The 25,269-nt window shown below is 39.6% G+C and overlaps 1 protein-coding gene across 3 annotated transcripts in view; it reads right to left on the reverse strand.

Annotated features, from left to right (window-relative positions):
- LOC122642392 (protein transport protein Sec24-like At3g07100) overlaps window positions 1–25,269 on the reverse strand; it is a 57,185-nt gene that overhangs the window by 12,833 nt on the left and 19,083 nt on the right. For all 3 annotated transcript variants that reach the window (XR_006330037.1, XR_006330038.1, XM_043835842.1), the window contains exons 4-13: window positions 19,771–19,961; window positions 19,198–19,305; window positions 18,797–19,000; window positions 9,284–9,515; window positions 9,050–9,199; window positions 8,776–8,932; window positions 7,094–7,221; window positions 6,689–7,011; window positions 6,414–6,608; window positions 3,045–3,285 (exon numbers count right to left, since the gene is read on the reverse strand). Coding sequence is in view for 1 of the 3 variants with exons in the window: in XM_043835842.1 (XP_043691777.1) it covers window positions 3,052–3,285; window positions 6,414–6,608; window positions 6,689–7,011; window positions 7,094–7,221; window positions 8,776–8,932; window positions 9,050–9,199; window positions 9,284–9,515; window positions 18,797–19,000; window positions 19,198–19,305; window positions 19,771–19,961 (1,922 nt within the window). In the remaining 2 variants the exon portion in view is untranslated. The remainder of the gene's footprint in view (window positions 1–3,044; window positions 3,286–6,413; window positions 6,609–6,688; window positions 7,012–7,093; window positions 7,222–8,775; window positions 8,933–9,049; window positions 9,200–9,283; window positions 9,516–18,796; window positions 19,001–19,197; window positions 19,306–19,770; window positions 19,962–25,269) is intronic.

Raw genomic sequence — 25,269 nt, forward strand, 5'->3', positions numbered from 1 at the left:
TTCTATCTTCTCCATATCCTCTGCCTTTCATCGACCCTTGAGAGCTGCTGTGTTTGTGACTGCTCCACACACTGAGAAGATCAATCGAGTGTGATTATTGATGATACAGTTCTGCTGCTGATGCTATTCTTCAGTCAAGGAGAACGAGTCATCTTGCTGCTGGTGTAGTTCTTCCCATCGAGTGCAGGCTGTTGTATCCTTGTGCTTGGAGATTTGCTGCAGATCTTCTGAGTGTGATCACCCCTCATCCTTCCACCAAACCCTGTTGGGTTTTGATCACCATTCCATCTCACCTTCCACCCCACTCGACCACCTTTTCACTCCATTCCACTGGTGGGATCTAGCCTACACCTAAACCTTCTAATTTTGGATCAACCTCCGGATCCCATAATCACACCATCAGATTAGGCTGGAATTTTCCGCAGAGGTTACTTCCTACACAAGCACCACTCGATCAGAACTTGGGCCTCTTCTATTGGCTGGCTTGACAAAATTCCTAACCTTCTATTTTATGGTTCAGTTCCTAGTTTGAGTTTTGAGACTGCTGAATATTCTTGGGTTATTTGGGACTAATTTTAACCTAAATTAGTTCTACATTAAAGGGTTTTTCTCAAACTTATGGGATCAACTACCAGGAGACCTTTGCTCCTGTTGCGAAATCGAGTACTATTCATATTTTATTATCATGTGCTATAAATTTTGGGTGGGATTTGCAGCAGCTTGATGTCAAGAATGCTTTCCTTCATGGAGAGCTTGAGGAGAAAGTATATATGGAGATTCCTCCCGGTTTTTCATCTGAAAAAAATCAAGGCAAAGTCTGCAAACTGAAGCGTGCACTCTATGGGCTGAAGCAGTCTCCTCGGGCTTGGTTTGTCAGACTTCACAAAGCCATGATTTCGGTGGGATACATACAGAGTAATGTTGATCATACTCTGTTCATCAAGCGGTCCAGGGACAGGGTCACTATTCTCATAGTCTATGTCTATGACATTGTAGTGATAGGAAATGATGGTGCAAAGATCTCCCGTCTAAAGAGCTTCCTAGGACGTGAGTTTGAAATAAAAGATCTAGGGAAATTAAAGTACTTTCTTGGGATTGAAGTTACTCGTTCCTCAAAAGGCATCTTTCTCTCTCAAAGGAAGTATGTCCCATAGTTGTCACGGCGTCACGGCGATCCAAGTCGGTGGAGGGGTGTCACGTCGATATATCGACATGTCGCCCGCCATGGCGAGCATGTCGACCATGTTTTATTTTTTATTTTCTCTATTTTTAATGTGTTAATAGATGTATACTCAAGCCATGTTTTATTTTTTCTCTATTGTTTATCAAGTTTTAAGAAGAAAATTCAGAAATCGAAGAAGAAATCGAAGAGGGAAAGAAGAAATCGAAAGAAATCGAAGAGGGAAAGAAAGACAGAAGAAGAAATCGAAGAGGGAAAGAAGACAGGAAGAAGAAATCGAAGAAGAAATCAAAAGAAATTGAAGAGGAAAGAAGAAATCGAAGAGGGAAGAAGAAATCGAAGACAGGAAGAAGAAATCGAAGAGGAAAGAGAGTCGGGAAGAAGAAATCAAAGAGGGTGCCATGGCGTAGGTCGCCATGCAGCCCTCTCGCGCAGACGCCAGGCGTCGCCATGGCGACGCCATGACAACTATGGTATGTCCTAGTCTTTTAACGAGATTGGTTTGTTGGGTTGCCATCCCTGTGATACACCTATAGAGGCTAGTACTCGACTGAAGGGCCATTATCAAAGACTAGTGGGAAAATTAATTTCTCTTTCACATACTAGACTAGACATTGCGTTAGAGGTGAGTTCGGTCAGTCGGTTCATGCATGATCCTTACTCCGTACATATGGTTGTTGCTCTTTGCATTCTTCATTACTTGAAGTCAGCTCCAGGAAAAAGGGCTCTATTGTCTCCGCATGATCATCTTCGTATTGAGGCATATACTGATGTTGACTAGGGTGGATCTCTTGACCGTAAGTCTACTTCAGGTTATTGTACTTTTGTAGGTGGAAAACTTGTCACTTGGTATAGTAAGAAACAAAATGTTGTGGCAAGGTCTAGTGCTGAAGCAAAGTTCTACTCTATGGCACAAGGAATCTATGAGTTACTGTGGATTCAAGGTTTACTTCAAGACCTTGGTGTTTCTGTTCATCTCCCAATGATGTTGTATTGTGATAACAAAGCCATGATTAGTATTGGCCATAATCCAGTGCAGCATGACCGTACGAAGCATGCGGAGATTGACAGACACTTCATCAAGGAAAAGTTGGAAAATAGACAGACTTGTATGCCTTTGATGAAGTCAGACGATCAGTTGGCAGATGTCTTCGCTAAGGGCTTGGGTGAGAAATTATTTCATCTGTTTTTGTTCAAGTTGGGCATGTATGATATCTATGAACCAACTTGAGGGGGAGTGTCGAGTTATGTGTAGCTGCAAGGGCATTATGGGACTTTTCCCCCCATAGCCGACTCATTAGTTAGGCTTGGCTATGAGGGGGCATTATTGTAATTATTTTTCTTCTCTTTTATTATAAATAAAGGGGCTTAGTGATCTTATTGATCACTCAAGCAATCAGTTCTATTGGCGGCTAACAGAAAAGGGCATTTTTTTTTTTGTATTAGTACATGTAAGAAACTCCATCCTTAATATATAATCGATTGAATGCACTTTTCTCGTCAGACTTTGTTCTCCTCTTTATACATGATATGTTTGACATATTACTTATTTATAGTGTTTTATTCTTCAAAACTGTATTTCGCATGTATCCTAAAGATTTCCATGTGTATTTTTAGTGTATTTTGTGTCTCTCCGAAACGATACTTATATGTCTCTTAATATCACCTTTCCAATACGATACTCGATACCGATACCTTAAACCTTGCCTAGGATGGAGGGTGAACCGTCCTCTATGGGTCGAGGAAAACTTTCTCCTTTATTTATCATTTGAAATCTATCAATTTCATTCAACAATGTATCTTGTAAAGGAACTAGATATAATTCCAAAAAAATGGAAAACTAAAAATTTAAATCCATTATCACCTGCATATTATGCACTTTGCTGGACCTGCCGGTGTATTTGCATTATATAGTCAACATAGCCACTAGTTCCACCATTTTGATCCTCCACAAGGTTTGCAAGTAGCAACATACTCTCTCTTGGTTGTTCGGCTTGTCTTAAAACCTGGGGCAACTGGTAATAGGAAGGGTCACTTTCCCTAAATCTCTTTAGTAACCCCATTAGCTTTCTTGACATCTCGTTGTCTCTCTCACAAAGGATAACCTGAATTTCAAGAAGAAAAGAGCAAAACAGCATTAGAGAAGGTTGACTATGGACACATTAAAAAACTGGAAAAGAGGGTGAAAGAAATTATGAGAAAATCAATCCAGGTCACAATGTCAGTAAGCATTAGCTCCATATAATTACCAAGAAATGATCCATGATACTAGGGGCATATGCTGACCATAATAACAAGAATAAATAAGGTAGTAGCCGCAATTCATAGACAATATTAAAGGGATAGACTATACTATTGTTATGAAACTTTATATTCTGATTTTTATAATTGATTTCTAAATAATCCAATCATAAAATATGATTCGAAACCCTTTAATAGCACTGTTTATCATGTTTCAGTTGCATACCCTACAGCACATGTTGCCATCTCCCTTCAAGAAAAAATCAATTTTCTTAATTAATTACAATACAGTGTCCATCTAATATAGCTTCCCGATTTCTCTCTTTTATTCATATCTAAATTCTGTTTTATGTTTTATTAGGTTCCTGATTTAATTTTTTTACCTATCATATATAATTCTAGCAAATCCCAGCAAGCCTTGCCACAATTTCCTAAGTTGGGATTACTTTGTAGTCTTAAAAAATCATAAAAATAACAGCTCACTTTGAGCCACTTTCCTTGCTTGTTACAGGCTGAAACTCGATATAGTGAGATGGGTGCATAGTCCATCATCAAATGGACCAACCCATTAGCCATGTCCACCATGTAGTCACGAAAAATACACAATCATACAAAGTTCATCAAGGCTAATGATTAGACTTTACCATGATTAAATTGCATGAAACAACAAGAGAATTCATGTAGAGGCACATAAAAAGCTAAATGAATCTTAAAGAGAGTGATATTGGAATTTGGAAGACAGCCCAATAGAAGATTCTGCCATATCTCACATCATGCAAATATCCTGCCTCATAGCTGCCTTCTTCAAAGTATATGACATAGTATACGACATAGCAATCATTATATAAGTATACAACATCGCAACCATAACTTCTTTATCCCATTGAAAATCAGCAGAAGTGGGCAATGTTTGGCTTAGCTCCTACTTCTTATATTCTACGATTCTAGATTCCTGCTTCTGAAGTTGGAGAAGCAGAATCCAAGAATCTTGCTTGGGAGTCTTCTCACCAGATTCTTGGATTTTATGCTTTGACGGACACCAGAAGCCCAAGAAGCTCAAGGTCCTGCCCTTCCATCCCCCACCCCCCCCCAAAAAAAAAAAAAAAAAAAAACCAGTGCAGGTTATGATGCCATCTGGCTTCTGCTTGTAGAATCCAGGGACAAGGAACTAACCCAACATACTGTACATACTGCTTTTTTGGACTGGCTTGTAATTTTGGTCCAGAAGCCAGAAAGATGGGAGCAACCCAAATGTGCACGTGCTAGCATAAGGCCATAACCCAGTGCAGAAATGGCATAGTAGAACTTGTATTCTCTTACAGATATGCCCTCATCTCAATTGGTGAAGCCTCAAGTGTAAACAATCCTCATGGTCAGTAGGAAGAAAACCTCACCCTCCATGCGTTTGATCTCAGCCCAATATCTAAAGGCTCAAGAACTTATTTGGCAGTTCGCATCTTCTTTCCACTCCAGCACAACATGGTTGTACTTCTCATCTTAATAGCAGCAAAGTCGCTTTTTTTTTTAAAAAAAAAAGGATCTTAGTCAGGCCATACCAATTAAAAGAAAATCTCTAAATTATGTACCCAGTCATCTGTGCACATGGTTTTCATAGAATTTAGCAACTAGAACTTAGCTCCCCCTTAAGTAATCATAAGGTTGGGGGGCTACACTTCAAAAAGCAGCTTTATTAGGGTTGTCATCATAAAGGCTCAGATAGCATTGAATTTGGCTTCTCGAATCAAATTTCACCTTCATAGAATTAAGTTGATTGGTAGCTTTTTCAGTGGCGTTCATGCAGGCAGAGATTTAAAGGGATCTAAAAAACCTGCAAACAGGAAGTACTGTTCATTTTCTACAGCTCAACTCCCCCAATTAATATCCCTTAGCATTCTTAATTGGGTACATTACCCGCAGGGCCGCAGGATGTTTAGATCCTTTTTGGATACCTGTCTGCATCAAGCATCCTTAGTACTTTCATCTTCATCTAATCTGATGATAGTTTTGGTGTAGGAAAACTAACAAATAGCCACATATCTCAGGTTTACAGGAAGAAGTTAGTGTTTGCCAAACTATGGGTTAATGCAAGTACTATATATGGGAAAATCTTTAGATTGAAACAGTACACTTGATAAGAAAAATAGCATATTTTTACAGAAAAATCATAGCCAGCAAACAAAGAACAGAGCGTCTTTATTGGCAAACATTAGTAGATGCAGTTCATGTGGAGATCAACAGGACATTGTCTCATTTTATGCTTGTTTTTTCAGTGGCATGGAGTTTTTCGAGACAGGTTCTCAATGAACAGCAAATGGTCCTATCCCAAAAATAGTGGTAACCATTTGGAGATGCTATGGCCTAGGAGAAATTTGTGGACCTCATGCCCTGACTGTATGTTGGCACTTACGGCTTGAGAAAAATTCAAAAATATATGAGGGGGGTAAAACTGTCATTAGGTTATACATTTATAACACATTGTCACTACAGGTTTCAAATTGTGTTGAATTTACAGGGATGCACGGTCCGGTTCTTAGTTAATTTAGGTAGGGAAAATACGGTCCAGAATACGTTCAGGTATAATTCAGGTTGGATTTTCAACAACATGGGTCAGAATGAACAAAGATGGCAGAACGATTTAATAGGTGTATAATATGTTTGCATTTAAGAAGTTCATGACCAAAATAACAGAGACAAATATTAAACAAGGTTTAATTTAGAGAGAGAGAAAGAGAGACCATATTCATCTCATGTAAGAATTGTAAGCCTTTATGCTCACAGACAAACCATTGAAGTCACAGTTACAATGTGTACATTTTCAACTGAGTTCAGAAAAAAAGAGTGAGGTAACATAACATTCTTGCTAAACCTTATCATAGATGATTAAATTGTAAAACCTATAGTAATCATGCTTTATCACTATCAAAAAAAGAAAAAATATCTAAATATAAGAAAATCCCAAGAATTTTAGCCCATAAAGCGAAGGAGACCATACCTTAGATAGATCAGGAAGCACAGACAAGTCAACTCCAAGTAAATTGAAAGATATAGCAGATGAAAGCATTCTGCCAAACCAAAGAATGAAGCGAAACCCATCATCATAAATATAGAGACCTCTTTGATCCAAACTTTCAGTGGATAAAGGTAAACTTTTTGAGAAATTCTTAAAATCATCGGCCTTAGTGGATCCCTGCATGCATGAGATGAGTAGCATTTTGAGATATGACAAATTAATTATTTGAGCAGGCCACACATGCAAGGGATCCTTACCTTTTCAAGATGCTCATCAATCCGGATCAAGCTGGGATAGAGAAGCTTCAGTAACCTTCTAACAGGCAAAGTCATCATAGTGAATCCAGCTGCACAGCGTTCATCAAGTTGAGCATCAGCATATCCCCCACGGAGAGGTGTGGATTTCCAAAGAGTTAATCCATACAAAGGCAAGAATTTCAGAGATTCTGGATATATCATCCTGCCCCCCAAGCGATGTTGCACAGCATGGAGATTTCGATATTCCCTAAGAGCTTTCACAATCCTCAACTGCGCAGAGTGTCGTGCATCTTCCAGCTTATGGGTCAGAGTTTTCTCAATCGCTGTAGCACAAGTTTTCATGACACACTGAATTTCACAAAATATTGGCAAAGTACCAACTATCAAATAGGAATTTAATCATACCAAGCCTAGTAAGCAAAGAAACTATGGCACCAGTATCAGCCCGGCGGTACATTTCTCCAAGATCTGATACCACAGGTGCTGCTGCTGTATGGACTCTAATACGCCGTTCACCTGAAGATGATGTGTATCTTTCCCTCGCTAAGGAACTCTTGATTATTAGTCAATAAAGGCAACAACATATTTTCAAATGTTGGCTACACTAGGGGTATCCGAAGCTCCAAAATGGACGAATGGATTGTACACCAAGCTAAAAGAGTGAAACCGTTGAAAGTACCTTTCATGATACAATACAAAGAATGATAATTCAATTGTTGAGATGGAAGGAGAGAGGGGAAAAAGAAACATGAAAAGAGGAAGTGTTATGCATAGTTGTCATGGCGTTGCCTAGGCGCCACTTAGGCGTCTACGCGGAGGCGGATATCTAGGTGCCTAGGCGGCTGCCGCCTTATTGTAGGGCGCCTTGCATTGGTTTAATTGGAATCGAACCAGGTTCTGACACTTATTTATGCCAAATATCATTTAAGTAAATGTTTTACTTAAGATATTATTCATAAATAAGCAAATACCCCTATTTGAATCCAATAAAAATAGTTAAAAATCAAATTCCAAAAGGATAAAAAATCAACCCCCCAGTTCAAGAACAAAAACTGAATTTTTGGTGGTAGGTGAAATTTTCAGCTTTCTAATGCTGGGGTTTTTCTCAAATCTAAAAATTTCATAAATCTTAATATGGTAAAGCATTGCTAAAAACCAAAAGTGCGGTAAAATATTCATTTGTTTTGATATCTAAAAAAATATTTTCATTTAGAGCGATTTTAATAGCATTCGCACAAACCAAATAAGGTTTGACCAGAACATAACTCCTTCAATACAAATCAGATTTAAGCAATCTTGGATTTGTTGGAAAGCTGGTTTTGTGCTCTAACCTAATACAAAAAGTCCCATGTAAAAATCATATCCTTTGATTAATCAAATTTCTTATAAACAAGAACATTTCTCTAAATTGAGAGTAGGTTAATTACTTATTGATAACATCATATTTTCTAAGAACAGTATAAACCAAATGTGAGACTAGGTGCACTTGAAAATGGCCAATTTCAAGAACATTTAAACCAAATGTGAGACTAGGTGTACTTGAACTGATATATTAAAAAAATAATATTGGAACACGATTTGGGCCGCCTAGGCACTGCTTAGGCGCCGCCTAAGCGCTTAGGGACGACCTCAACCGCCTTGGATCGCCTAGCGCCTTGACAACTATGGCGTGATGATAACTGGCTAGAGTTATATAGGTAATCAAATGGCCAATGAATTCCGGACTAATACAGCATCCATCCACAAAAAATGATACAAGCATGTATAAATATTCAAGATGCAAACACATCAATTGTACAATCTGGTGCAAGAAATAATGGGTTGCCATTGCAAAAATTGATTTTTGGTATTATATATGTTTTCCAATCTAAGAAATTTAAGCATATAGATTAGATTAATGTATTTGAGAACAATAACACATCCAGATACAGGACAAGCAGAAATGCATAAGTAGTTTTGCAGAATATAGAAGCACCCAAATTCATCATAAAGCGAAAGACAAAATATGAATATCAGTCAGGAATAAAGTCTTATATTCAATTCAAGAACTGCAAACTGCAATAATCTACTTATAATTCGAAGGATACAGCAAAGCAACTTGGAAATATACAGTCTGAGTCGTCAATAATGTTTCTTCCAGAGACAACTGTGCTGCGAAGGCTTTATCACAGTCAACAGCTGGAAGTGCCAGTAAATCTGTAGATCTTAACATAAAGTGTCCATGATAATTTGTAAATCGGATCCCTGAAAAGCAAGAAAGATTCATATTCAAAATAAAAATGTCTGCAACAGATCTTCTGCGAAAGAAACAATAGATCTTGAGTTCCCTAGCTAATTAGAAAGCAAATATTTGGAATGAACCTTTGCCACATCTTATACGCATCACAGCTTCCCAAGCAGTTTCCCTTGTAAGGTCCCTGGCAAGCTCATATCTCAGTCTCTCACCATGGATAGTTGATTGGAAACCTGGATAGTAATATACTTGTCCACCAGTATATTTTGCCAGAGTTCCTATCAGGGGGGAAAAGATTAATTGTATGTGAAATAAGGATACCACCATAGATAATTCAATGACTAATTTTAAATACAATGTACCTAGTGATGCTAGATCAGTGTACTTGTCGCTGAAAGCATATACGTTCACCCCTATCTGATACTTGGTAAGATCAGCAGCCATTTGCTTGTAGAACGGATCCTCAGGTATTCTCAGTACATTTTCTTTATCTGTTCCATAAACACGATGATCATCTCCTCGTAACCTTAAGCGGCCAATGCTAAGTGATGGTAGAGTGTTCTGGAAGATCAACAATTTACCCCCAAGTTGGTTCTGTTGTTAAAGAACAACACAAGTCAGCATCAAGTTGTTAATTAAGTGCTACCCTCAGGCGCATCAACAAACCTAGTAACTTGATAATACAATAAACATTTCATACGATATCAATCATAGTTATCAAAGCGTCGCCTAGGTGTCATCTAGGTGTCGGAGCGGAATTTCAAAGGCTGGGCAATCACCCACCTTTTGTTAACTCATTAAGGGGCGCCTTGGATCCAAGGGCATTGGCTAGTGCGCCTTGGGCTGCCTAGGTCCCTGGGTAGATGCCTTTTTGTTTATTAATGTTTTGTTTTTGTAAAATTATAATATTTCTCTTACTTTTATTGGCTTGTGTACAGATTACAATGTAGGTGAGAAGCATAGAATCAGTTTCTTAATAAATAAATAAAAAGTGAAAGACTGCAACTTGATACAAAGCCTTATATTCTCTTCTCCAAAGAACCCTACCTGGACTGGATGGTTGGCGGCACTTGGGGCATGAGCAGGCTATACCCTCTTTTCTGGTGACACCTTACCTTTCAGGCGGCACCTTTCAAGTAAATTGAGTTCTTTTTTTTTTTCCCTACTTTTTCCTCCTTCTTGGTCCCAAAGTGACACTGAGGGGGGGTGAATCAATGTCTTATAAAAAATTCAATCCCAACTCATTCGCTTCTCAACTCGCTCATTGGCGTCGCCAATACTCAACTATGATGTCTAACAACCCTTAGTCAAGCACATACTCACGTCTCCCAAAACCAGAATGGTTATCTCTGGCCTTTTTACCAATCGCACACAATCAGTCGTGTGGCACACACTGCCTCTCAACCAAAGGCACACAACCGTGTTGGAAGGTCTACCCCCGGTGTTCAAACCCATCCTGTATCAAATACACTCTAAATATATATCCACACAATCACAACATAGGAGACAGGAAATTTACGTGGGTCGACAGTGTGCCTACGTCCATGGAGAAATGCCCAACTCGGGGCTTCGTATATTGCTCAATACTCTATTAAGATTTTGATTGCTACAATGATTCAGGAACCCCCATCCCTGCTTTCACCCTTGCTACAACAAAGGCAAGGGCTACAACCCCAATTTACACAGCCACAACTGTGAAGATGCTACAACACCTCTCTGTCCAGCCCCCACAGGACACCAATAATACTAAGAACAATGAGCTTATAATGTTGCTCCAATTACAAGCTCAACAACTACAAATCCCACCCCAATACATCATGGGTATTCATATAAGCATTTTCACAAACATCTACACGTACTGTGAAATTCAATAACAAGGGATTTGTTCAACTGGCTACCTATGTCGCTGGGTAACGTCTGGAGACGCTGTAGATCGGACATCTCCAATCAATTATGCACTCCTCTTTCTCTTCCTCTTCTTCACAAACCCTTGTGATGTCTCTTGAAGGCACTTCACCAAAGCTTCACAATAAGGCTTAAGCCATTAAGGAAACATGAAGCTAGGAATCTAGGGTTCCACCTCCTGAATCTCTCTCCTTCTTCTCTCCTTGAGGTGGCTCTCTCCTTACATCTCTCTCTTTGGGCACATAGAAGAGGTAGGGACTAAAGCCCTAATTGCACATTAAATAGTAAGAAACCAAAGGTCAAAATCCATCCTTGAACCACCTGGTTTGGCCATCTTCTGCATGTTATCGGGTAAATAGTCGTAACTCCCTCATCCGATGTCGGAATGACTTGGAACTTGCACCACTTGAAAAAGGACTTGAAGATCTACATCATTCATGTTTTGAGCTACTCCATAATCTGCCATTAAGCCACCTCGAAATTCTCTTAAAGTGACGTTTTGTAAAACAGGAATTCTGGAAATTATGTGCAACAGCTAATGTTTTAAGCCATATCTCCCACATACAAATTCCGATTGACCTGTGATTCCAAAGCCAATGAAAAGAGGACTTGAAGGGCTGTAGTATTTGTGTTTCGAGCTTCAACAGATTGAGCCAAAAATCAGAGTTCTGAAATTGTTTTACCTACAACGTCCAAGGTTCGAGAACTCGGGTCTCGGTGGCATCTCGGCTAGGCCAGAAACCGAGTCGAGCCGAGATCTCGCCGAGATCTCGGCGAGTTGGTGCAATTTTTTTTTGGACTCGGACCCCAACTCGGTGGGTTGTACACATATTTTGGGTCTGAAACTTGGTATCCAGCCTATTTCAGGCCATTTAAACACAATGGCATGCCCAGATTTGCCAAAAAACAAGTCCAAATATGAGTTTCACTTTGGACCATAGGTTGGTAGGCGACGAGTCGTACTAAAAGTCTAAAACAACATAATCTATATATATCAATGGGGCTGTAGAGCATCCCAAGTAGTTTAACATATATCAAAATCATTTTCAAACAATCACTATTCATCCTATTTTTTTCATTTTCTTTTTTCAAATAAATCATTTATTTTTCCAGAAATTATAATAAATAATTTATTAACTGAAAAAAAAATCCGACTCCATGAAGTGATAGATCGGGCAAAGATGTTCAACATATATTAAAACCACATGAATCTAACAAGGATTACAAAATTTTTTGGAAAAAATAGATTTGGGGAAGAAATAGAAAACACCTTTGAAATCTTGCAAATAGGTGATGATGCTCCAAATTGGCACTTGAATCTTCACTTTGGCACTTCAATCTAACTCCAAAGCAGTGCATTCCATCCAACAATCGAAAGAAAGAAGAAGAAATTTGAAGGAGAGGTTTTTCCCCTTGGTTTAGAGCCTAAGAACTTCTGTTCTGCTCTCTCTTATGTTGGAAATGGTTTTGGGTGAAAATTGGGCTAAATACAACTAACTAGCATCTTTGGGCCCAACTGAGATCTCCGAGATCTCGCCGAGATCTCTGCGAGATATTGGTTTTTGTACTAAAAACCATGATTTTCACCTTCGAGATCTCGGTCGAGAAATTGTAGTTTTTGTACCGACTAGGAACTCGACTCGGTTTTGCCCAAACGAGAAACTCGGCGAGATCTCGGCGAGATCTCGCGAGTTCTCGAACCTTGACAACGTCTAAGTGTCTAGGCCACTTCACCTTGATCCTTTTCTCTCTATACTCAGCTCTTCCATACATGTCATCCACCAATGACCTTTCACAGCAACACCAGAACCACTGTGTGAGTGTGTTGAATATCTGACCATGTTGACAACAATGACAACATCAACAGTTAAAGCTCTAACTCCTTCCACCTTCTTCTTTGATTCTGTCCCCCCTCCCTTCTTCTACTTCTTCTCCTCTCCGATTCTTTTTTGCTTTTCTTTTTCTTTTGTTTCTTATGTTTTTTTTTCCCATCTTCGTCGTCCTGCCCCCCTCCTGATGCAGTTGCCTTGGCCTGGCTGGACCGACATGACCCACTTTGGAAGCCCAAACCAAGGACTGGTCCTAAACCGGTTTTCTGGTCTGGTAAGGGCTGGTAGTTCACTTAGGATGCAATATTTAGTTTGGTTTTTTTTTATTTCATGGGTAGATTACGTAGGAGCTTCTTAGCTACTTTCCATTTGGGGTTGTTTCTATTTTAGTTAGGTTTCTATTCCTATGCAAGATTGTTTTCTATTTATTCATTGTAATTGTAGAAGAGCACAGATTTGAAGATTTGACTAATGGAAGTTATTTGTGAAGCTATGTGAGAGTGTGTATGAACGCAAGTTCCCTCTTACCTTTCCCCTCCTTTCTTCCAACTCTTCTATGCTTCTCTCTGTGAAGCCCACCACAGCAGATCACCACCTTTGGTCTGCACTATCTGGTATCAAAGCTGAAGGATCCATTTTCTTCCCTGTCCATCTCTCTCATCCCATTCTTCTTCTTCTATATCCCCTATCTTTCGTTACTGTTCTGCGACCAGCAGAGTGAAAAAAAAAACACTTCTGCAATAATGTCCCCTGTGGCATCACAGCAATTCTATCCTCTTTTCTTCCCCAACCCATTGAAACCTAAACCCATCCCTCCCTTTGACATCCACTGAAACCCTAACCCCAGCCCATTCCTACGATTCCCACCAAAAAAAGACTCACTCCTTCCGTCGACCCACCCCACCCCTGCAATTCCCACCGACAAACCCCCATTCCCATCTCTTTCGATTCCCTGACCATAATCCCCAACCCACCATCACCCACTTCCTTGGTTCCGCCAGAACCGAACCGAAAAAAAAAAAAAAAAGGTGCAGAGAGCAGAGAGAGTGCGAGACACAGAAAGAAGAAGTGAAGAGAGAAATCGAGAAGCAGAAAAGGAAAAAAAAAGGTACATACCTGTTTCAGAAGCTTCTCACGATTCAACTCCCCGACTGGCTCCCCTGCATTGTCGCGTCCATCGAAGTCATCAGCCCCTCCTTCCCCGCAGCGCCTTCCTCCATTCTTCCTCTCTGGTTCGACAGAATCAGGCTAAGCAGGAGACGGTAATCCCCCCTACCCACAATCCCACTTTCTTATTTTCTATTCCTAAACTGCCCCTCAGTCTTTTATTAATTCTGCTTTATCCTTTTATTCACCCACTTCCCAGTTTGCCCTTCACCTTATACGTGAAATTCCATTCCCTTTTGTGTTTGTTGGTGCACTTCCCATAATTACAGTTCTGCCATTAGTGTCATAAAATTCCCTTTTAGTTACTATTTTGCCATTCAACCTTTGTCTTTTGAGTGTTCTCTTGCTTTAGCATAACCATGGTAACCAACAGTGAACTTCACCAACAGTTAAATTCTTATAAAGCTGAAACAGATGCCAAACTGGACACTCTCACCACCACTGTTAATTCCATCCAGACAATGATGGAATTTATGCAAGCTTCGATTGATCGATTGATGGCTTCTGAGAAAGGAAAGAGTCTCATGCTATCTGTGGCTTCTTCCAACTACACACCACCACCATCACCATATGGGGCTGGACAATATGAAGGCGTGGACAAAGCAGCATGGTTGGAAGTCATTGATTTTAATGGAGACCTCGACCCGGAGCAATATCTTGACTGGGTTCATAGCTTGGAAATTTTCTTTAGATGGTACAATTTGCCAGAGGCCAGGAAATTGATATTTGTAGAGGGTAAGTTGAAAGGCACGGCCCAGGTTTGGTGGACCAAACACCAACAGTAGAACCGCATTCGAGGTCTTGGCCAAGTTACTACATGGGCTGAGATGTGAACTGCAATGGACCGAAGATTCCAACCGAATGATTACAAGCAGCGTGTACACCTTAAATTTGCAGTTGAGACAGGATAGTTTGTCAGTTGACGAGTACGTGGCCAAGTTTTATTACTTCGCACTCAATCTGAGTTTGAGTGGGATGGGGAAGTCTTAGTGGCGCAGTTCCACAATGGCTTGCATCCACAAATCAGTGCTGTACTTACCGCCAGTAGACTACCTACTGTGGAGGAAGCAGTTCAGGTGGCCTATCAGGTTGAGGAAAATTTGAGGAAACCTTACAATCGAAGAAATTTTATTAACACATATTCTAGAGGTGGTAGCTTTCGCACACAGCAGTCTTCTTTTCAGGAGAAGTCAGCTTCGTTAACAAACCACAGGCATGGGTTCTTCTGTGGCACCTACACGACCAGTTCGTCCTTACTCCCCACCTCGGTGAGGCTCAGATAGACCTTATTCTCCACCTCAACATGGATATGACAGAAATTTGGTGATGCCAAAAATAGCTATTCAGTGCTTCACGTGCAAGGGGAATGGCCATATGACTGCTCAGTGCCCTAACCGTTTGGTAGCCCACATTGACAAGGACAATTTTATACCATTTGATCCAAAGGAGCAACGGCCCACAGCGACAGTCAATCTGGTGGCTGAACATGAGCGTGAGCCAATGAGGTTGATTATGATGATAGTGATGACGAGCATCAGTATTGCTATGTTATTCGCCCCCTCTTGGCTATGCAGAAAGTTTCTAATGAGGAAGATATGGCGTCATAACAGTATTTTTCACACCAAGGTGTGATGCAATGACAAACTATGTGATATGGTGATTGATTCAGGCAGTTGCACCAACATTGTCGCTGAAGATGTTGTTCGCAAGTTGGGATTAAAGACGGCACCTCTTCCAAATCCCTACAAGGTTGCATGAGTGAGCAACACAAACCTCAAGGTTAATGAAAGGTGTTTGCTCACATATTCCATTGGTGGACTGATTGATCAAGTGCAGTGTGATGTCCTCCCTTTGAAAGTCTACCACATTCTTTTAGGACGCCCATGGTTGTATGACAAGAAAGCCAGGCACTGTGGGTATGAGAATAAATATTCCTTTCAGCATGGTAGACTTGAGATGAAATTCCTCCCAGGGAAGGATCTTCCATCTATCAAACCCAAGAAGACAGCTGGTACATTTCTCCTACGGCAAGTTGACTCAGATAGCATTCTTGGACCCTATCTGAACTCGTCGGAGCCGAGTTCTTTTCAGAGGAGGAGAGCTGATGCAGTTGCCTTAGCCTGGCTGGACCGACATGACCCACTTTGGAAGCCCAAACAAAGGACTGGTCCTAAACCGGTTTTCTGGTCTGGCAAGGGCTGGTAGTTCACTTAAGATGCAATAGTTAGTTTGGTTTATTTTATTTCATGGGTAGATTACATAGGAGCTTCATAGTTAGTTTCCTTTCTTTAGCTATGGTCCATTTTGGTAGTTTCCATTTGGGGTTGTTTCTATTTTAGTTAGGTTTCTATTCCTATGCAAGACTATTTTCTATTTATTCATTGTAATCGTAGGAGAGCTCAGATTTGAAGATTTGATTAATGGAAGTTATTTGTGAAGCTCTGTGAGAGTGTGTGTGTGTGAACGTGAGTTCCCTCTTCCCTTTCCCCTCCTTTCATCTAACTCTTCTATTGTTCTCTCTGTGAAGCCCATCATAGCAGATCACCACCTTTGGTCTGCATTACCTCCTTGATTCTGTTTTCCCCCCTTTTTCTTCTACTTCTCGTCACCAATTCATTTATTTCCCTCTCTCCTTTTTCTTCTTTCTTCTATTTATTTATCTTCTATCCTTTCCATTCTTCCCAACAAGTCAGATTTTTGTCTATTCTATAGCTTGCGATATCTCTATTTTGCAAATCTGATTCTGGTTTTTATTTAATCACATATTTCCATATATATATATATATATATATTGATCTGTTTTGCACTTTTGCACTTTTGCTTCCAAATTGATACATCAGTTTCTGTCTTATTGGACTCTGAATTTCTGAACTCAGATCTGGAAATTCCTGATCAATTGATTGGTACAGCTCTAATTCTGTTGTTTATTTTCCCATCAGAACAAGGGCTCCCTGAAATTCAAAATCCTGCTATCAGAATTTCTTCAAATTTTGCAGGACTGTTCTATCATCTGAATAGACCACGAACTATTTTTGGAACAATCTAAGTTTTCATTATTGAGTTATACAATTTCTCTTCGACCTCAAATGTGTGTGTGTAACTGTGCATACAATGATGTAGTTGGTTACTTGGTTAGCTTTTAGTTGCATAATTGTATGTAGGGTTAGGCTGAAGTCCTTTTTTCTTATTACTTCATATGTGAAAGTGTGTGTGTATATATATATATACACATATATATTTATTGATTGATTGAGATTGTTATTGCTTTAATGGGCTGTTAGCATATACTGATTAAGATTTGAGATTGCTAGTGTTGTAATGAGAAGTTAATTTATATGATTGTGTAGCTTACTACCTTTAATGAGCTATTAAGTTATTCATAAATCATACCATAGAGTTGGATTTTAGATTAGGTAAACAAGTAAGAGAAGAAGGAAAAGTTGGAGGAAGAAGAAGAAGAGAGGAAGAGAAGAAGGAGACAAGAGGAACGGAACAAGGATATTTCGGTTGTAATGTGTGTTATTAGAGAGAGAGCTCTCCACACCTATATTACTTCACTAATAGGCTTTGAGAATATTACATGCACCTCCCTAGGGAGGTAAAAGATAAGAAAGGTAAAAAAATAGAAAATACACACTAGGACAACTAGATATAAGACTAGTTCCAAACTACCCTTATCACATTAGATCTAACAACACTAACACATAGTTGTCAAGGCATCGCCTAGGCGTCCAGGAGGTTTTGTTGGGGCCTAGGCGACCTCCGCCTTATTGCAAGGCGCCTTGCACTATTTTTTATTGGTATCGAACCTGGTATTGGTCCTTATTTATGTCAAATATCATTTAAGTAAATGTTTACTTAAGATATTATTCATAAATAAGTAAATACCCCCCTATTTGAATCCAATAAAAAGAGTTAAAAATCAAATTTCAAAAGGATAAAAAGTCAACCCCCCGGTTCAAGAACACAAACTGGATTTTCGACGGTAGGTCAAATTTTCAACTTTCTAATGCTGGGTTTTTTCTCAAATCTAAAAATTCTATAAATCTTAATATGGTAAACCATTGCTAAAAACCAAAAGTGCGGTAAAACATTCATTTGTTTTGACATCTAAAAAAATATTTTCATTCAGAGCAATTTTGACAGCATTCGCACATACCAAATGAGGTTTGACCGGAACATAACTTCTTCAATATAAATCAGACTAAAGCAATTTTGGATTTGATGGAAAGCTGGTTTTGTGCTCTGCCTAATACTAAAAGTCTCATGTAAAAATAAAATCATCTGACTAGTCAAACTTCTTAGAGAACAAAAACATTTCTCTAAATCGAGAACAATTTAATTACTTATAGATAAGATCATATTTTCTCAAAACAGTATAAACCAAATGTGAGACTAGTATAAACCAAATGTATGTTTGATTGTTTCAAACTTCCAATAACTTGCTTCTTCAGTTCTGTTGTCTTCTAGTTTTATGTTGATTTTTGATGACTTGATATGGCTTAATATTGATTTTTTATGACTTGATGTGACTTAATGTGGCTTAATGTTGATATTTTGAGGAGGCTTAATGTTGACTTTTGATTGTAAAAGGTATATATTGTAGCATACTAAACAATGTTAGAAAAAGGGGAAAATAAAAAATAACACTTGGGGGCGCCTTGGTCGCCTAGACGGGCGCCTTTACACCTAAGCGCTTAGACACCCCTTTGCCGCCTTGACAGCTATGAATTATACATTGTTAATTGGAGAGTATTCTTTTTTTAAGTTTATTGTAGAGTATTATGTGTTTGTGACTTTTTGTTGGATACATAAAATAATTAAAAAATAAAAATAAAAAAAATAATAGGCAGCCTTGTCGCCTAAGTGCTTAGTCGGCCCTCTAATGCCTTGGTCGCCTTGTCGCCTCAACAACTACGATATCAATAGAGAAAAGAATTAAGAGTTGGTGAAAGTATTGGAAAAGTGACATACCATAACCATGAATGCTGCCTTCAGAGCTGGACCAAAAGCAGATTCCACATTTACATTGTCCTGGAACATGGATGGCAAGCTATCTAGAAATGCATCCACCACATTTCTTGATTCAGACAAGTTGACAAGCAGATCATCTGGCAATGGTACAAATATGTCTTCCAAATCCGACACCACCATCATTTGAGGCTGTGTCAAAGAGGACTGGCACATGAAAAAAAAAACAAGTTAATATGATTTGCTAGACATGAAGACGTATTGACAGTAACTTGAGGAAAAGCATCAATGCAACAACTCAACCGGTGGATTATGAGTAGCAGCAGAGAGCTAAATAATCAACATTAATCAGAATCACCTAATGATGCCTGCTCCTATAATCAGTTGATGGAAAATTCACTTGCCTTCATATTGTAAAAATGTATCGTACTGTCAAAAGTTAAAAACCCAATCTGTGTTCTGGGAAAGCCAGGCAACTCATCCAAGCAAGATTTAATGGTCTTTGCTACCACCTGCCAAATAAAGTTGAAGGTCACGACATGTCCAAAGATCTACAAAGAACGCCAAATGAAGCACATTCGATACATGATCATTAAGGAACAAATGAATAAAACATTATCCCCTCCCCCACCCATATACCAAGAAAAAGCCTAAAAGCCTCTTCAATGGCCAACTGATCCACAGCTACACAGGTGCATTGAAACATATGTCAATGTGCTAAACACTACAATTATAGGGGGAAAAAATTCATAAGAGTACTCCCTTCCTCCCCCTCCCCGAGCAATATAGTAAGCAAAAAACCTAAAAGGGTCTTCTATGTGCAAAATTCTTTCTTACTATGAACTTTATGCCATTTGTCAAATCTGAACTACAGGTAACAGGTATTAATTGGCTCCAAGTTAATAGAAATGTACAGTAAACTAGCATGCAAACTGATTTATACACATGAAAATCATCCTTCAACTAAACGTGCTTACCTCAAGCATACCACTTCTAACAGCAGATACTGATACATCAATGAGGAAAAAGTATAGCGGTGGCATTGGAGGCCGCACCATATATTCGGTTGGAGCCACAAATTCTACACTACCCTTTGAGAGTTCAGGTCGTTGATCCAAATCAGTTCTTCGACCATTTGCATCCAAATGTGCAAAATATTCACCAGGAACTGGAGATGGAATTGAAACAGGTTAGCATTTTTGTCTTGCTTAGAGATGAAGAAATCTACAAGAGAAACTGGCCTCCTTATACTGGCATCTCATCAACAAAATATATATTTTTTAGGCATTAAAAAGGTACAACAGAAAGAAGGAGAAAATGAAAACTATTCTACTTTGGTCAAGCCAACAAGCATAAATCAAAATTGAGAACATAAAGAAAGATCCTCTGATGTAGATAACTAACATAAATGGGCTTATCTTATCAGAAATAAGCCTTGGGTTGGGTTATGTATGTGTTGATCCCATGTGTTTCCATTGTAGAGGGCCACTTTAATGGGCCTAAAATATGGGTAGAAGGTAGGCATTGTAAGGGTATTATGGTAATATCTCTTCATATGTTCTAATATAATCCTACTAGTATTAAAGCTCAGGCTGTGAGGGGAAATCTAGTAATTAACCCATCTGACCTAAACCCTAGTTTTCTTATAAATACTAGCTGGAGGCAGCCGCCTGGCTATTCCAAACTCGATACTCAGGGTGTAATGCTTTAAGCAACCTTGTGCTTAAACCCTAAACCCTAACAGGCATATGGGATTAGGCTTAGTTGAATCTTTTTAAGTCTAAGTTGTTTAATAGGCTTTGAATCCCCTCACCTTGGGTGAGAAGGTTTTCTTTTTAAACTATGTTTTGTTATTAGCACTAGGATTGAATTTTCCCAGTCAGATTAGGATTCCAATCTAGTTTTCTATATAAAGCTTGTAAGAGCCAAGGCTCAAAAGAGGATTCAGATGAATGAAAGTTTCAAGTGTTTTTCAATGGATGCTGCGCGATTCACTAGGAGTTGAGAGATCTTTAGAGGGCAGTGAGATTTTGTTCCTTGTTTTGGAGGGAAGCCATAGTTACCTATTCTTCTTTTCTTATGTTCTGTTTTCCCTACATTTAAGGTACTGATTTGAATCTTCTATTGATCGATATTGCTGTGTAATGTTCTATTCTCTAAATCAGGTAGTTCAACTCTTAATATTCATCTGCTGTTCTTAAGCATTCTGTTATTGTTGAATTTCATCTGAGAGTACTTGAATACCAACCTGCGGACACTCTGTTTTTAGAGCAATATTCAGTCCAAATTGAGTTCACAATTTAGTAAATCTGACCATCAGATCTAGTCAACCTTTTGGGGTATTCAAGGCGTTGTCTAAAGGGGGCCTTCGACCAGGGTGGTTTGCTGTTCCGAGCTTCTGATCCAATCTAATGAGAAATCTCCTAATTTCTATCCTGTTTTAAATCCTGAACTTAAGTATCTTTAATTATTTTAAATCTGACCATTAAGTCTGAGATATTTTGGGAATTGAATCACCCATCCACGAGTGAAATTCAACCAGCAATAGAGACTGATCTGCTTCTTTGATTTCGAGGAACTAGAATTCAACTATTTCCTGAATTCTTAGTTTCAGATTTGACTATTTTTCAATTAGTTTTAATCTGACCTGTAGATCACTTCTGCATTTGAAGATCATCTATTCTATTTATTTGTGAGTGATTGCTAGAGTTTGACCTTCATCTGAGAAGGTTGACTTTTCTGATTTGGGTGACATGGGATCCTGTAAGAGGGGTGTTTAGCCTGAACCTAGGGTTCATCTTACCTACTGCCCCCACCATCCTCACTGAGAAAGAAAAAAGTGAAAGTAGGACTAGCAGCAAACAGATTCTCCTAAAAATGCACTTCAGAAAACAAGAGGATCCAGTATTAGTAGTGATTAGTGAATGCTGTTTCACTCAACCGAAATCCGGAATATGGTGGCCAACACAAAATAGTAGTTTACACAAATGCTTTGCCTAGAGGCTACAGCCATTCCGATCTTTTCAGTGGTGTTTTGGTCGTTTCACCTCAATTCCATTTTTCCTTCTGAAACTGAAACGATTGAGAAACAGTGTTTTAGAATCTTAAGAATTTAGTGGGCAAGGATAATTTCAAGCCTAAGGCCATAAACCCCAATAACTACAAATTAGGACTTTGTTTTCCCCTATTTCTGTCTCAAATAGAGGATCATCTCTTTACACTCCTATCACAATACCTGTTATATTTAGCAAGACAAAATTAAAAAATCACAGAAGGAAAACATTGATTACTTCATTTATTGTTGAAGTGTTGAAGATTGGTTTGGTTCGGTTCTCTTCTGGTTTGGTTCTCTTGGTAATGTGTGTAATGTAACTAGGTACGTTAGAGTGCCTAGATTTATTATGCACATGTTTAATGTGTTAATTGTGTGATTGTGCAATCATACCACATTTGTAATATTCTCAAGATTATAAATAAAGTGGTGGCCTCTGTCTCATTGACAAGCCAAATCATTCTCTCTTTTCTCTCTTTCTCTCAACCTGGTATCAGAGCACAATCCCTTTAGGGATTTATTTTAGAGTCCGCTGCCACCGCCGAGGGCTTCGGCCTCTTGGTTCATGGTTGACTCAACATGTGTTAATGCATGTTACACCATGCTAACCATTGCTCACCACTAACCACCACCATGCTACCTACCGCTGCCGCCCTACCGTGTACCTTCGCTGCCACCACCGCTTGTTTCTACTTTCTATGGCCTTTTAAGGCTCTGCCTGCTTGCGGCTTCGTCTTCCTGGGCCCCATCCAGCCCCTGCCGGTACATCTCCAGCCCTTGTTGGTGCTCTCCAGCCCCTGCCAGTACAACTCCAGTCCCTGCCAGTGCTCTCCAGCCCCTGGTGATGCAACTCCAGCGGTGCCTTTTCCGGCCCTATATTTGGCTCTACAACTGCTGTGGATTCTCTTTGATGCATCTTTGAGGTGCTTCTGCCCTCTTTATGGTTCTCTGCTTCTCCCTATCTTCTGAGTAGCACTTTCTTTCCAATTTCTAGTGCATTTGTTGGGTTTTTCATGGAGGGATCTAGTACATTTGATGCTACTGGGAGCGGTGATCTAAGTCACTCTATTGCTCCTCACCATCGTCCTTCTCTCCAACCTGGTCCCACTAAGTTGAATGGAACAAATTACTTAGCTTGGTCTCGTGCATGCCTCCCTACCATTCGTGGTAATTCATATTTTGGGGTATATTAATAGTGACACCTCTATGCCCACTGAAACTCCGGCCAAGGATAACCAGTTAGTAAACAATGCCCTAGTCATGTCATTCCTTTGGAACTCCATGGAGTCATCCATTAGTTCCAATTTTTCCTCCTTAATTCAGCCCAGGAGTTATGGGATGCTGCGAAGCACACTTATGTCAAGTCAACAACTAGGCCCAAATATATGAAATTCGTCGTCAAGCTTAGGAAACTAAATGGAAGGATCTTTCTGTGTCTACGTATTATTCTACCCTTACGACATTATGATAGCAATTGGACTTCTACCCTATCACTATGACTAGTCCAGTTAATGCTGCTACATTTGCAAAGGAATGGGAAATGAAACAAGTTAATGTTTTCCTCACAGGCCTTGATCCGGAGTATGATCAGATACGAATTCAAGTTCTCAATAGGAGTACCTTTCCTACTTTACTCGAAGCCTATAATATGATTCAGCATGAGGATCACCACCATTCTGTCATAATGCCTCCTACTGCACCTCCTCGGTCTGCTCATGTTACTACACCACAGACTTCTTTACCTCTGGACAGTGTTGGTTCAGTCGGTAAAACTAGTTCTACTCGTCCTCCAATACAATGTGACTATTGCGGCCGCCCCCATCATACTAGGGAGACTTGCTAGAAATTACATGGACGTCCCAAGGGGGTGGAAAGGGAGGGAGTGCTAAAACTCCTGAGGTTGGTGGTACTTCATCCCAATCAAGTATATTTCTGGCCTACCTCCCATCTTGCCCAATCAAGTATATTTCTGGCCTCCCACCAATATAGCTCTTCATGGCTTCTTGATTCTAGAGCCTTTGACAATATGACCGGCTCCTTAAACTTGTTTTCTTCTTATCTACCTTGTTCGGGTAAGGACAAGGTCCGAGTGGCTGACGGTTCTCAGCTATTTTTGGTAAAGGCTTTATTTCTTGCACCCCAACCATTTCCCTATCCTCCGTTTAGCATGTCCCTAATCTCTGTGCTAACTTACTTTCTATACATCGTCTTACCACTAATCTTAATTGTTATGTTCACTTTTTTTCTACCCATTCTGTTTTTCAGGATGTAGCGACGGGGGCAACGATTGGCTATGGTAGAGTATTGGATGGTCTTTACTAGTTGGATCCTCGTCTCACTACAGCTCCCTCACCAGTTTCAGCTAATATTACTAGGGAAGTCAGTGCTCCCCAACAGTTGCATCATGAACACCGTCGTCTTAGTCATCCCTTTTTTTATATTTTGGGTCGTTTGTTTCCTTCTTTGGTTAAACAATGTAACATGGATAATTTTAACTGTGATGTTTGTGAACTTGCCAAGCACACACACTCTTCCTATTTTCTAAGTGATAATAAAAGTTATTCCATTTTTTGTTATTCACTCTAACTTAGTGGGTCCTTCTCGGACAATTACTCGGGGTGGGCATAAATGGTTTATTACTTTTATTGATAATTGTACTAGACTAACCTGTGTCTACCTTCTTCACACCAAGTCTAAGGCTTTTTCGAGCTTCCAATCCTTCCATAAAATGATCAAGACACAGTTCAATACACAGGTTAAGGTTCGCCGAAGCGACAATAGGATGGAGTACCTTGATGGCCCTTTCCTCCAGTACCTTGATACCCATGACATCCTCTTTCAAACCTCCTGTGGTCGCACACTGGAACAGAATGGTATTCCAGAACACATGAACCGCCATCTCCTCGAGGTCACGTGCTCTTTAATATTTACCATGCATGTCCCAAAGTATTATTGGGGTGACATTGTTCTCACTGCTGCCTTTCTTATAAATCGGGTTCCTTCCAATGTTCTTGACTTTAAGACTCCTGTGAGTCAGCTTCCTAATCCAACTATTGCCTCTCACCTTCCTCCTCATGTGTTTGGATGCGTTTGCTTTGCTCATAACTCAACTCCCTCCCGGTCAAAGCTTGACCCGCAGGCCTTCAAATGCATCTTCCTTGGGTATTAAGGTTATAAGTATTATCATCCTCCCTCTCGCAAGCTTTTTATTACCATGGATGTCACTTTCCAAGAGGATGAACCTTATTACCAGTCTTCTCTTCAGGGGTGACTCTAGAACAAGAGAATCATTCATCTTTGTTCATCATAGAAACTGTTCGACTTCAGGAAAAAGATATTGTTCAGGGGGAGCAAAAAGATATTATTCAAGGGGAGCATACTAATGAGATCAATGCTGTCACAAAACACAAGGATCTTATCACCT

The sequence above is a fragment of the Telopea speciosissima genome, chromosome 10 (assembly GCF_018873765.1).
Source record: "Telopea speciosissima isolate NSW1024214 ecotype Mountain lineage chromosome 10, Tspe_v1, whole genome shotgun sequence".
Lineage (NCBI taxonomy): Eukaryota > Viridiplantae > Streptophyta > Magnoliopsida > Proteales > Proteaceae > Telopea > Telopea speciosissima.